This window comes from Paralichthys olivaceus, chromosome 13 (assembly GCF_024713975.1).
Source record: "Paralichthys olivaceus isolate ysfri-2021 chromosome 13, ASM2471397v2, whole genome shotgun sequence".
NCBI classification, from domain to species: Eukaryota; Metazoa; Chordata; class Actinopteri; order Pleuronectiformes; family Paralichthyidae; genus Paralichthys; species Paralichthys olivaceus.
Genome location: NC_091105.1, coordinates 9,654,553 through 9,668,077, shown reverse-complemented (window position 1 = coordinate 9,668,077; position 13,525 = coordinate 9,654,553). Strand labels below are relative to the sequence as shown.

Here is a 13,525-nt window from a genome sequence, read left to right as displayed (position 1 = left end):
TCTTGATATATCACACACTCATGTTATTCCACATTTGTTTGTTCCTTAATTTTTACTGCCATAAAATGATAATAGAATGATGACATGCAGCGGGGCTTGTTTTGGAAAGCAGCTCTCACTAAACAGATGTGTGGCTCAATGGGGTGCAGATTTAGAGACTGTACATTTTGAATGTGCGTGCGTGTGTGGGCGAGGAGGGGTGATGGTCGGAGGAAGGAGGGGCGGCAGGGTGTGAGACTACAGCCTTGTTAATCTGACTGGCAGTAGTAGTAGTGGTAGTAGTAGTAGTGCGGGGGGGATGATCCTCCGACCAGCTGCTACTACACTACACGCAGCCCAAACATTACTATAGCTTTCATGTGTGGGTTGTGTGTTGATATTGAGATCACAATGAGTAGATGAGTAGATGTGCATAGGAGAGATGAGCGTGGTGTGTCTGTGTGTGTTAAATTAAAATACCTCAGTCAGACAGGAGCTGCTTCAACCTGATCCTCTGCATACTGACACAGACGTATCAGTCCTGCTTAAAGAAAAAGGAAAGGGTAAAAGTCCACGTGCAAAACGTTTATACAAAGCTATACAGTAAACTACAGTTGTATTTTCTCAACAAAACTCAAGGGCAGATTTTACTGTAACCATCACAACATAAACAAAGAATAACCCAAACTTGGGTACAAACAAACTGGGTTAGATATAAATCTTAAATAAATTGAGATGATCATTCATTTGTCAATATACAGAAAATTAACAGCAATTTTGTTTATACTACTTCTACCGCCATTACTACTACATGATAATAATTATAATGAAAGCTTATTTCTAATTTCTGTAGCACTTATCTGAACAATGTTACAAAGTGCTTAAAAAAAGAAGAAAGAAAAAACAGCCAAGTTAAGCAGCCAATAATTTCCAGATTCTTGAATGTGAGTATCCTCATTTGATGATTGTAAATAGAATTAGATTCTGGACTATGGGTTAAACATAAAACTTAATGGTCAAATTATTTACATTAATGATGTCAGTGATTATTTTCTAAATTAAAGAATCATTTTATGACATTAAAAAACAAATCATGATAATAAATACAAATACTGAAAAATGCCCTTCACACTTTCCATGAGCACAAGGTGACGTTTTGAAATGAAATCCAACCAACAGTTCAAAAATCAAGAATATCCAGTTTACTAAAATGTGAACAAGAAATCAAACAATCTGCTGTGTGCATTTAAATTAATTTCATAGATTTAATTATCATTTCTCATATTCTTTGATCAAAATGTTCACCATTTTCTCTCCTCACCAGTCTCACATCCATGGAAACTGCATGTGTGCACATGGGCATAGGAGATGGCACATTTTAAGTGGGAGTGGTTAAATTTCTCTCTTTCAGACGGGGTGAAATCTGCCATGGTACATGCACACACACACACACACACACACACACACACACACACACAGAGTTATAAACACTGATGCACACACGTGGGCCACTCCCCACCACACACTCTGACACACTGACTGGCTGATTTTGTGATGGGCCTGTCTCTGACACACTGACTCTGCTGTGGCACAACAACAAAAAGCCCCCTCCCTCCTCCCTCCTCCCTCCTCCCCTCAGCCTGCCTCCCTCTCAGCCCCCCCTTGTATCCATGCAGTTTTTAGCAGAGACGCTAACCCCCCCTTCTTCTCTTCTTCTTTCTCCTCTGGAGGATGGAAACGAGGGGCAAGAGGAAAAGGACGGGAGGAGGATGTGTGGAGGGCACAGGGAGGAGACCTCACCTCACTTCAGTTTTGTGACGCATGAAGGACATATGCTGATTTTCTCACTTGTTTTTTTTAACAATGATTTCATCTTCTTGTTTGTGTGTTTTTCTCTTTGTGCTCCTCTTCTTAAAAAGTTTTATATCCCCACCATCACTGTGTTCACCACATGTCTGTAAAAACACCCTTTATTGCTATTGCATCACCCCCGCCCTCAGTTGTTTGCACTTGTGACTTTCCAAAAGGCATGTGTTGGATTAATTGAGCATGTGTGTCCGTGCATGAATAGGATTGCACATAATGAACTTGCTGCCCTCTGATCCCTTGTTGTGTAGGTTTTAATTGTCCACATTCCCGTTATTGGTTTTAACAAGTCAATGATTCCAGGATGTCTGTCCAGTAACCTGCTGTATGTGTTGTTGTGCATAATGAAGTGAATGACACAATGAGGCTCTTATTCACTTATTCTAAAAATCCCCTCCCCCAGTGCTCTCCAGTAAAACTCACGCGAGGTGAAGCCACACTGTGACTTTACAACTACGCATGCACGCTCATGTTGTCAGACATGGTAGGAGCAAACACACACACACTCTTACTCACCCCAAGTCCTCAGGGGGTTTTAGTGCCGACCAGTACCAAAACAGCCCCGATGCTCATTAAAACTGCACAGTGGGCAGCCCCACAATGGAAATCAGAGCTAGTTCCATCTCTGCCTCGCAGGAGCTCACCGTGATGACGGGCCCTCGGTCTGCCCACCATCTGTGGTCCCCATCACCATGACGTGACCAACAGGGGACACGGTAAAGACAGAGATACCAGGACTTCATTTTCAAGGACACACGTGTATCCCATGACATTGTGTGTGATATTTGGGGCACGCCCGAGCTACAGGCAAATAACATCCTCATCAGTTTCTTTGGCCTAAATGTGTTCTCAGGAGCCTGCCCGTGATGACGCCATCTTACACGCCTGCTCAATTATTAAGTGCAGTGAGTGAAAGGGAATCACCAGATAGAATACACTGACAACGGGAAATATACAGCTGCATAAAGGAGGCAGAGTTGGGTTATGAATGAGAGAATGAAAGCTTAAACCCACAGTAGATAGTTTGAGTCACTGCATGAGCACTCAAACTGAGACACTGGAGTCATGTGTGAAGTAAAGACAGCGGCATCCCCTGAGATTGGATCTTCCAACATGATTTACAGCCCCTGTCAGATACAATGAAATAAAACTGGGTCAGCATGATGAAATATACCAGAGCCACACACTTGATGACTCAAAAAGCTGCTCAAAGGAACACGGGGAGCATCTCAACTAAAGTCATAAATTATGTTCTTATGTAATATTTATGTGGGAGCATTAATGCACGTTAATACACTCAGCTGACGTCACCTTATAGGAAATATTATTGAGCAAACACAAGGAAACATTTGTGAAAGCTCATCTGTGCTTTTCAGATTCAGGACAAAGATTTGCTGCAGACTCAATGCTTCACATTCCACTGATATAATAGATTAATTCATGCAATTCTCACCACACATTGTTTTAGCTGCACGGGCAGGTTGGAGTCAGTGTGTTTACCAGAGTGTTGTGTGTGTGTGTGTGTAGTTGTATAGAAATATCTGCGGTATTGTCATATTATGTGCTGAGGTGTCATTACATAACAGTGTCGGTCAGAGAGAGGTGGGTAGGGGGGTGGGCGGGCGGTGTGTGGGTGTGGGTGGGGAGGCAGCACATGTGAGGTGCCAGTGAGGAATTCTGGGTGATCGAGGGTAGCGGTGGATTGTGCGGTGTGGGTGTGTGTACTCATCCTTGTTGCTTCTTTAGGACCTTTTTTCCAGCATAAACCCTGATCTTGTCAGGACCAGCAGACCTCATGAGGACCAAAGCCTTGTCCTGATGAGGCAAAACGTTTCTGAGGTCCTGATTAACTTTGGGGCTAAGATGTGACGTAAACGTTATTAGGTTAAAGGTATGAGTTGGTAATGGTTAAGGTTATAGTTAGGCTATCAAAAATGAATGGAAGTTAATGCAAAGATATGTGTGTGTGTCTATGTTTGTGTGTGTGCGCGTGTGTGTGTCTGATTCCTGCTACTGCTGGTCATTTGATTACAAACAGATTAAAGCAGTATCAGTGTAAATGTCGTATTTAATCGTGTTATTATTCCTTAATTATGAATCTTGCAAATTCTCATATGAGGCTGAGACTATTAATACATTTGTTGATTGACAAAGATTTTATCTACCACCATTTTGATAATCATTTCTTTGCCTTTGCAAAAAGACCAAACCTTTTGTGCTTTTGGCTTTTTAAATATGAGATTTTCAGATTTCTGTGCACTATGTTCTGGATTTACGCAGCTGATAGAACAGAAAGACCCATCTGAAGATATCACTGCAGCTACAGAAATTGAAACAATATTATTCTCATTATATACTCATTGTGACAGTTTTCTTTGACTGATTGATTGATTGTTTGGTCAAGAGAATATCAGTAACTGCAAAAAATGTTCACCAAAAAGTGTCAGATCCAATGTCGTCTTTTGACTGACCAACAGTAAAACTTTTTCTTTTTCTTTACTAATATAAAGGATGAACAAAAAAGGGAAATTATTCAAATTTTAGAAGCTATTTTTACTCTGGGCTCAATAAATTGTTTCAGCTGTAGACGAAATGTTTAGATTTTTTGATTTGTTTCTGTGTTTTGATTCTACACTTGCAGAGAGTTCACCAAATAAACTGGATCCAAAGTTGTGTTTCTGTACATGAAGAGGCTTGTGGTGGTGGAAGATGCTCACATATCATAAAAAACAAATATACAAGTTTGGATGGTGGATGGTGGGACAGTTTCTCAAATGTCTTTCTATTATTCTGTGGTGCTAATAGGAGGCTGTCTTTGAGTTAACAGATACTGAAATATTGTCCAAACCATGTAAGAGCACGTCTGGTAATTCAGATAAATGGGGGCCGTAGGGAACTTGTTAACCTGGATGTAAACAATCTGAGTAAGTGGATAAGTGAGTGAAAGCCTGAAGGTAAAGTGTGACTGATGGATCCTTGATGATGATATGAAGTGTGGTGTTGATGATGGGGTTGTGCGGTTCAGTATAGGTTAGTTAAATGCGGTCGAGGAGAGAACCTGTGTGGTAAACTTTAATACTCTGTGTGTAAACTGTTTATCCTGGTGGTTACACACAACATGAACAATGTGAGTGAAAGCGTGGACAGCGGTAGAGCGAGCAGGGGGTGAAGGGTGATCTGACAGACTGGTGTAGCCTCAGGCTCACTAGGCATTCATGCTCACACTACTACAACTGCACTCAGTTGACCCACATCACGCAAAGATAAAGGAAAAAAAAGGAGTGGGCAGGCTTACAGAGGAGGTAAATGGAGATCACCTGATTATCCTCATGTTTGCAGCAGGGGACTGGGTTCATTAGGTTGTGACTACTTAGGCAATAGTTAGACAATGTTTCTCTCTAGTGACAAAAAGGAGATTATAGGTAGGCTGCCGTGTTGTGATTTAAGCCAAGAGCTAAGCCAACACTTTAGAGGGGGCAATTGGAAATATAAAATAACAACTGTTGATTATCGGTTCACTTACTGAGTTATAATCAAATGTTTTATTGATCAACTTCATGATAGAGGTAAAAAGACAAAAACAAAGAATATTTTCGTTGAAACTTGAAAAACAAAACAAAGGATACGTAGCCCTTTATCTATCAACGATTAAAACATGCTGACTATAACAAAATACAATATAAACAATATTTCCAGATCAGATAATAAGCCTAAGAAATATAAGAAGTGGCCATGTGTGTTGTGTGGACATAATCTGATTCACTGAGAGTCCATTAAAGGTCCAGTGTGTAAGATTTAGGTGAAAGGGAACTATTGGCACAAATTTAATGTAGAATAATCCTCATGATGTTTTCACTAGTTTGTTTCATCTAAATTATATGAATTGTAGTTTTCTTTACCCCAGAAAAGGCCCTTTATATTCAAATACTTTAAATTTACATCGAGGGGACCCTCTCTACGTAGGCCGCCATGTTTTTTACATTAGTCCAGACTGAACAAACTAAACACCTTTAGTGTTTTTATGACAATTAAAGGCTACCACAGTTTCTTTTTCATGTTTGGAAGGAGAGGGGGAGGTGAGGGGTGTTCAGCTGCAACAAGCAATTTCAACACTAGATCTCATAAAATTCTTCACACTGTACCTTTAAGGCACAATGTTACCTAAAACTTCACAATTTCAGCAAGACATTTTGATAAAAATGTCCTCATACATGAAGAAATATTATAAGATAATTTGTACTATATAAATTTGAGCTTAAGCATCATTGAGTTTTTTAAACTTGAAAATTGAAGTTAACTCTTGACCTTGAGCAGTAGATGTGACAACAATTGAAACTATTACTGTTGCTGTACATTGTTGTACTATTTTACCACCAAATACCTCTCAGAGGGAAGTATTGAGGGTATCTTCATCTACAAACAAACACGAGCAAATTAAGAAAGTAACGGAAAGGTTCTTTTGGTGTCTTTTCACAATTTGCAGCACGCTTCTGTATTTGCATGTGTTGTGAATTTTTGCAGAGGATGTTGTTTTCTTAATTTGCACGTGTTGTCTTAGTTTGTAGATCGTTGAGCTCTTGGCCACAAAGACATTAAAGTGCACTTCCAACATCTCTGATTTACTCCCCAACACAAAAAGAACAACTAAGAAGAAGGTCGCAACCTCAAATATGAAGGAGAAAAACGTCAAATACCAAAGATTTTTAAAAAACAACGTATTTCTGTGAAACTCAGACTTGTCATCTTTTAGGTTGAGATAAATTGGACCGTTTCCGTCGGACGCCGCTAGGCGGCACTTATGGGCGGAACGACCGGACTGAAATTCTTCCGAAGAAGAGTCTGTTTCCTGTTCCGGGTCGTGGCTGGGAAACGTCGTGTGAACGGCGCCACTTTCAGCAGAAACTTTCTCAGATAACTTGTCGGTTCGGCGGGTTTACGTCTCACAGACTTGATCATTTCTTTTGGACTCTTGTAACCAAAGCGTTCTGACAGAGGATAAAGACAAACAGTGAGGTTTGTATCTTTCTCTCAGCAGTTGTTCCCTGGTGTTGTTAGCTGGCAGGTAGCGACATGCTAACGGTAGTTAGCAGCCTGCCCGGGAGTTGTTGCGGATGTAATTCATTTTAGCTCGTGTGTTTCTACTGGTTAATTCATCTGTCAGCTAATACTCTGTTCACTTTGAGTCTGAGTTAATATCTCCTGGACGTGTACGATTGTGCAGCGGTTGTTTGGGGCGGTGTTTATTATTTGCTTGAGTTGAATGGGGACAGTTTGGTGATAATCTTGTTAAATTATATATTGGTTTTCAACATTAGTAAACAAATAAGTAGAATCCAATATTTAATAGTACAACTGTACCAAAGTACAGTAGGTAGGACCAGGCACACTCCATTTATATACACATATTAACCAAAGCTTTCTCTTTTTCTTAAATAGCAGGACTAGTTGGATAAATTCTTAATGTAAATAAACTTAGGGTGCATGGGTGGATTTATGCCAATCATCCGACCTATTGAATGCGATATCTCACACCAGAACACTCTTGTATCCTGGCATTCCCACAGGCAATGCAACAATGTCCCTTTCTCTTCAACACTTAATACATGTTTCTGGCTTATTACTGTTGATGTTGTTGACGTAACATGTCGTGAACTCTCTGTTCTTGTTGTGCAGAATCAGAGGATGTCTCTCCCTAAGCGAGAGGTGGAGGAGTTGAGACCATGGGTGGAGCGCACTGTGAAGAAAGTGCTGGGTTTCTCCGAGCCCACTGTGGTCACTGCAGCTTTACACTGTGTGGGAAAGGGACTGGACAAAAGGAAGACCATAGGTAACTATTTCAATCCTGCTATTTTGTGTATCTACATGCAGATCTTGTGAATACCACACATTAGACATTCTGAGTCAGATTCAATTTTTCCGTGGCTTAACAACAGCTACACAAAAAGACTCCAATGGCTGTTACATACCTCATCTATTTATGACCCTCATTAAATGATCTGAATTGTAATGTTATCGGTTTTGTTGATATTGAGTGTATTTAATGATTATATCTGCCATATAGGTTTGCCCATATCTAAATCAGATGATGATTGGAAAAGCTGTGAAAATGTCCTGGACTCCAAATTTATGTGTTCGGAAAATGTTTAATGTCCAATTAACACCTTAAAAAATATTTATTATCACTGTACGGAGAGGTCAAAGATGGAGAGCAAATCTAAAAAATATCACACAAACTGATAAATCAGCAAAATACTTTCCTTTTTGCCGATCTGCTAATCAATAGTTTTAGTTTCAGCTCTAGCTCCGATAAGGTCAGGGTTAGAGTGATGGGCAAATAATTGTATGTATTGTAATCACAGTGATCATGTTTTTTTTTTTTAAATCATCAAATGATACTGAATTTGTTTGAATTAATGACTTTTTTTTAATCTCCCACAGACCAGTTGCGCCCTTTTCTTGATGACTCTGCGGGGGGTTTCGTGGAGCGTCTTTTTGAAGCGCTGGAGGAAAGTCGCAGTGCCCGTGGCAACAAAGGAGCAGGAGAAAAGAACAGGAAGAGAGACCTGAAGGTACATAAACACCAGAGGAAACACTTTCAGTTAAGGTTGTCACTGCTGAAGTAATTAGACCTAAAGCATATGTATTTACAAAAATCACACTGAGTACAATAACATGCTGACTTATTGTACAAAAGTGATTATGTCAAGCCAGGAAATGAGACATCGCCTTTATTTCATACACTGAACACTTAGTCTGATGACTTCAAATCTGAGTTTATACTTAATTTCGATTATAGAGGAAACTGGGTTTCATGTTTACGTTTCTGAAACTAGATCATTGAAGAAAAAAAGCAGAACATAATGTCGTTTTTTCAAATGTAAACACCTATTTGTTTGGCTGAATGGTAATATGTGATTTTTGTAAGATAATTTAATTTGATTGCTGTTTCTATTTTGATTGTCTCAGGATGTGTTTGGGGATGAAACTGACACGGGTGCCATGCGAGAACCTCAGGACGCAGGAGATGGGACAGTGGTAAAGCGAAAGCGGGTCCCTCGGTTCGAGGAGGTGGAAGAGCGTGAGGTCATCCCTGTACCTCCATCTGAGAGCTCTGGCATGCTCACCAAAATGCAGGTATGATACTCCACTCACCACAGTTAAAGCTAAATAAGTTAGTTTGGAGCATTATGATATATTTTCTTACCCTTACTAAAACTTTCTTTATATGAATAGATTAAACAGATGATGGAAGCAGCCACCAAACAGATCGAAGAGAGAAAGAAACAACTGAGTTTTTCATCTCCAACTCCTGCTGGACAGGTAAGAGATTTTCCCCATGAAAACTCAGAGTATCAGCAATTTCAGACAAATCATTAAGTATAATATTGTTCTTATATCTCGCTAATTAAGCGGTTGTCCATTCCTACATCACAGTCACAAATGGAGGCCTCCTCAGTATCGCGGCTTCTCGGCACCAATGCTGGTGCAGCTGTTGGTGGTGCTTCATCCATTGCCCCCTCCCAGGCAGCCAGCTTTATGAATGATGCTATCGAGAAGGCCCGCAAGGCTGCTGAACTACAGGCACGCATCCAGTCCCAGTTGGCCTTGAAACCTGGTATCCTCGGAGCTTTGGGAAACACTGGGCCTCACAACCTAGTAGCACTAGCTAATCTACACGCCATGGGAATTGCTCCACCGTAAGTAGAATCTGAAGAGGGAAAAAAAAACATTATAGTAGTTATTTGATGAGGCCGAGTGGAAACGGACTGTTTTTCAGTGAGCTCCTTTTATTATAGGAAAGTGGAAATCAAGGAAGTGAATAAGCCAACACCTCTTATTCTGGATGAGAAGGGAAGAACTGTGGATGCAAGTGGCAAAGAGGTTGAACTCACACATCGAATGCCCACACTCAAAGGTATGAATAAAGAAGCCAATTACACACATACACAGTCTTACTTTCTTGTTTGGGTGTTTCTCATTTAATTTCCCTCTCAATGTTCAGCTAACATTCGAGCGGTGAAGAGGGAGCAGTTCCGCCAGCAGCTGAAGGAGAAGCCTGGTGAAGACATGGAGTCCACGTCCTACTTTGATCAACGTGTATTTATAACACCAGCTCAACGCCCTCGCAGGGGCTTCAAATTCCATGATCAGGGGCGCTTTGAGAAGATTGCTCAGAGAATTAGAACTAAGGTTAGATTATTTATTTATTTATTTTCTCTCTCTAATATTTTCATTGTGAGCAGTCGTCTGCTCTAAGCCTGGTTATTTGAAATAGAGGACTTTGCAATTATGATTCACATAACTTGACTTTTTACCTTCCTGTGCTGATCTGTACGTCAACCAGGCCCAGTTGGAAAGGTTGCAGTGTGAGATTGCCCAGGCAGCAAAGAAGACAGGAATCCAGGCGTCCACCAAGCTCGCCCTGATTGCACCCAGGAAGGAGATTGGGGATGGGGAGGTGCCCAGTATTGAGTGGTGGGACTCTTTCATCCTGCCCAGCAACATAGACTTGTAAGAAACCACAGCTAATCCAAGCTTAATGGCAGTATGATTTTAGGTTAAATGATAAAACTGTCCCAAGCACAAATAATTACACCATCTGTACTTCATTTAGTTTTCCTCTTAATCTTTTGCAGAACCCCAGAAACAAAATTTGAACAGCTGGAGTTATTTGGTGTAACCAACCTTGTAGAACACCCTGCACAAATTAACCCCCCAGGTAAGTGTACAGGAGATCAAATGTGAGCTGTGAACTTTTTAAACTTAAGTTTTATATTATCATTATGAAGTAAAGCACAAATGTGTCTTAATTGTATTTATTTCATTATTACCATAATAATTTACTGTGTGGGGGTTCTCAGTTGACACAGATAAGCCAGTCACACTTGGCGTGTACCTGACAAAGAAAGAACAGAAGAAATTAAGAAGACAGACGCGAAGGGAGGGCCAAAAAGAAGTTCAAGAGAAGGTTCGTCTGGGTCTCATGCCTCCACCAGAACCCAAAGGTACCTACTCAAAAATTACTACATTTACAATTTGGTGCTATGCAAGATTAAACCGAATGCAGCTGATGCTTGTTTTTTATTTTCACAGTGCGCATCTCCAACCTAATGAGAGTGCTGGGGACGGAGGCAGTTCAGGACCCTACAAAAGTAGAGGCCCACGTCAGAGCACAGATGGCAAAGAGACAGAAGTTAGTAACACAATCAACCCTCCTTCATTATCTCCTTGTATCTCGCAGTCATGGAGAATCACACATTATGTTAAAGAAGAATAAAAGCCATCCTAAAGCTTTTTCTAATTGTGTCCACCTCCCTTCAGGGCTCATGAAGAGGCCAACGCCGCTCGCAAACTCACAGCAGGGCAGAGGAAAGAGAAGAAGGTCAAGAAGTTAAAAGAAGACATTACTAATGGTGTTCACATTGCAGTGTACAGGTTTGTATTTGTAGGGAGAGATCAAATACTGTAGTGCAAACACATATTACAGCGTTTGTATGTTGACTCATGATAGTGTTTCTAATTGTCAGACTTATTTCTTCCTGTACAGGATCCGTTATCTGCAAAGTACTTCTAAGAAGTTTAAAGTGGAGAAAAATGCCAACCAGCTGTACCTGACAGGCACCGTAGTCCTGCACAGAGATGTCAACCTTGTTGTAGTGGAGGGAGGTAAGGAAAACATCTCCATGACGGCACACAGGGAAATGATTCTCAGGTTTACAGTGTTATCAGTGTTCTTGCCAGTTTGACGAGTGCTTTGTAAAATATGTATAGTCCCCTGAGGAGAAATGATTTGGTGTTGACATTAAATGCGAGCCATTGATATTCGTAATTTCTTAAAGAAATAATGAAGATTAAAGTCAATTTTCTCCGGTTCATTACATGATTAAACCTTTTTAGCATTTCACTGTGGGTCTGTAACACTTCCTACACCTTATTTTTTATAAACTACATTATTCCCAGTTTTCCCAAAAGGTTAAAATGTTGTCTGATGTGTTTTTTTATCTCAAAAATATCCAACCTTTTTTTTATCCAAATATATTTGATAGAAATGAATTGATTAAATTCTTAGTTGTCTTGAAAACTAAACAGCAACTGTCACTGTGGTAATAAAGGATGAAGGTCCAGAAACAGTCTAGGGAAAGGATTGCCACTGTACACAAAGTATTGGGGGAATTAGAACATTAATTCTTAAATAAATTAGAAAAAGGTTTTGAGAGCTGAAATCATGATAGATAAGGACTTACTCAAAACAATTGTCACTTAGTTTGAAGGACACATTTTGCATCTTGTGCACAATAAGCTTTTCAGGCTCAAGTATCATCACGTTTAGCAAGCCCTAATGTACAAATATAGTCATGAGTAATTCTTGGAACAACATTGTGAAGGACCAATTGATACTGAGTCATGTATTGGTGTATTCTTTTATGGCTATATGTCTGTTTGAAGTGCACAAGTTTTTAAGAGGACTAATGTCTCCATTGAACGATTGTTTTTCATTCAAGTTACCCCTTAGAAATAAATTAAGTTATAGGAAAATCAAACTCATAATGGATGTATTTTGTTTTTGAATTTCTTTTCTGTTTAGGACCCAAATCCCAGAAAAAGTTCAAGAAACTGATGATGCACAGAATCAAATGGGAGGAACACAACAGTAAAAGAGACGGTAAGTTGTCTCTGGAGTCTTCTATCCCAGTTATGTGTTCTTGATTATAGATAGATTATTATTATTCTTATTCTTAATTAGATCCTGATGGTGATGAAGATGCAAGGAGAAATAACAAGTGTTGGTTAATTTGGGAGGTGAGTTTCTTTCATTCTGTTTTATTAAATATCAAAAAAAAATTATGTCAGGGTTTTTTGTAATCTAATCTAATTCCTATTGCTTCTTCAGGGAACAGCCAAGGAGCGCAGTTTTGGAGACATGAAGTTCAAGCAGTGTCCCACGGAGAATATGGCCAGAGAGCACTTCAAGAAGCACTGCACAGAACACTATTGGGACCTGGCCCTCAGCCAGAGTGTGTTGGAAACCTCGGACGACTGAAACCTGCAGGGAGAGCACATAGCTTCAGTCCACACCCAGACCTACAGCCTCACAGTCAGAAGATCCTCACTGCTGACCTGCTGCTTTCATCTGCCCAGCATACCAACCTAATTCAAAGACTTGAACATAGAAAAGCAGTCAAAATAATCCTGTGTGGGTCTTCATGAGGATGTTCGACAGATGAGTGTGTGTGGGAGAGTGTGTATGCCTGCATCATCAGTCTTTACCCGTAGGCCCCTCTATCAGATCATGTTGTCTGCGATAGACAACAGGATCCAAGGCTATATATGACGACGAGAAACTGTCAGACTATATCGTGACTTAATTTTTTGTGATGAACCCCCACATGTCCACTGATGTTGATCCCTGTGTGAGTGAAGCAGTTGAATAAATCACCTTCATCAGTGAGGGACTGCTGCTGTGTTAACACATGTAGAATAAACCTGGAAGCGCTGGAGGCTCCAGTTTCAGGACTGACTCTGGCATTACAGCCACATTTCACGAAATAAAAAAATCTCCAAAATGCATTTTATTTTATTTTGGACAGAACTAAATGTTTGACTCACCTCTAGTGATATTTCTCTGTAATATTACAGTCAAAGCCTTAAATAAACAACAAAATGGAACCAACTTGTGTGT

The 13,525-nt window shown here is 40.1% G+C and overlaps 1 protein-coding gene across 1 annotated transcript; it reads left to right on the top strand.

Moving 5' to 3' along the window:
* Window positions 1-6,680: 6,680 nt before the first annotated feature.
* prpf3 (PRP3 pre-mRNA processing factor 3 homolog (yeast)) lies at window positions 6,681-13,516 on the top strand. Its single transcript, XM_020093461.2, has 17 exons — window positions 6,681-6,858; window positions 7,519-7,672; window positions 8,284-8,414; window positions 8,812-8,979; window positions 9,079-9,165; window positions 9,280-9,542; window positions 9,642-9,760; window positions 9,848-10,035; window positions 10,190-10,356; window positions 10,482-10,564; window positions 10,707-10,850; window positions 10,939-11,038; window positions 11,167-11,280; window positions 11,393-11,511; window positions 12,431-12,508; window positions 12,590-12,645; window positions 12,737-13,516. The coding sequence occupies exons 2-17, from the start codon at window positions 7,528-7,530 to the stop codon at window positions 12,884-12,886; spliced, it is 2,112 nt and encodes a 703-aa protein (XP_019949020.1). The 5' UTR covers window positions 6,681-6,858; window positions 7,519-7,527; the 3' UTR covers window positions 12,887-13,516.
* Window positions 13,517-13,525: the final 9 nt, after the last annotated feature.

What these genes read in the sequence shown, in the direction of transcription:
- prpf3 (XM_020093461.2), top strand. Translation starts at nt 7,528, where the DNA reads ATGTCTCTCCCTAAGCGAGAGGTGGAGGAGTTGAGACCATGGGTGGAG. An exon ending in GCCTCCACCAGAACCCAAAG is followed by an intron (nt 10,851 to 10,938) that starts GTACCTACTCAA and finishes TTATTTTCACAG; the next exon opens with TGCGCATCTCCAACCTAATG. An exon ending in AGTGTTGGTTAATTTGGGAG is followed by an intron (nt 12,646 to 12,736) that starts GTGAGTTTCTTT and finishes TTGCTTCTTCAG; the next exon opens with GGAACAGCCAAGGAGCGCAG.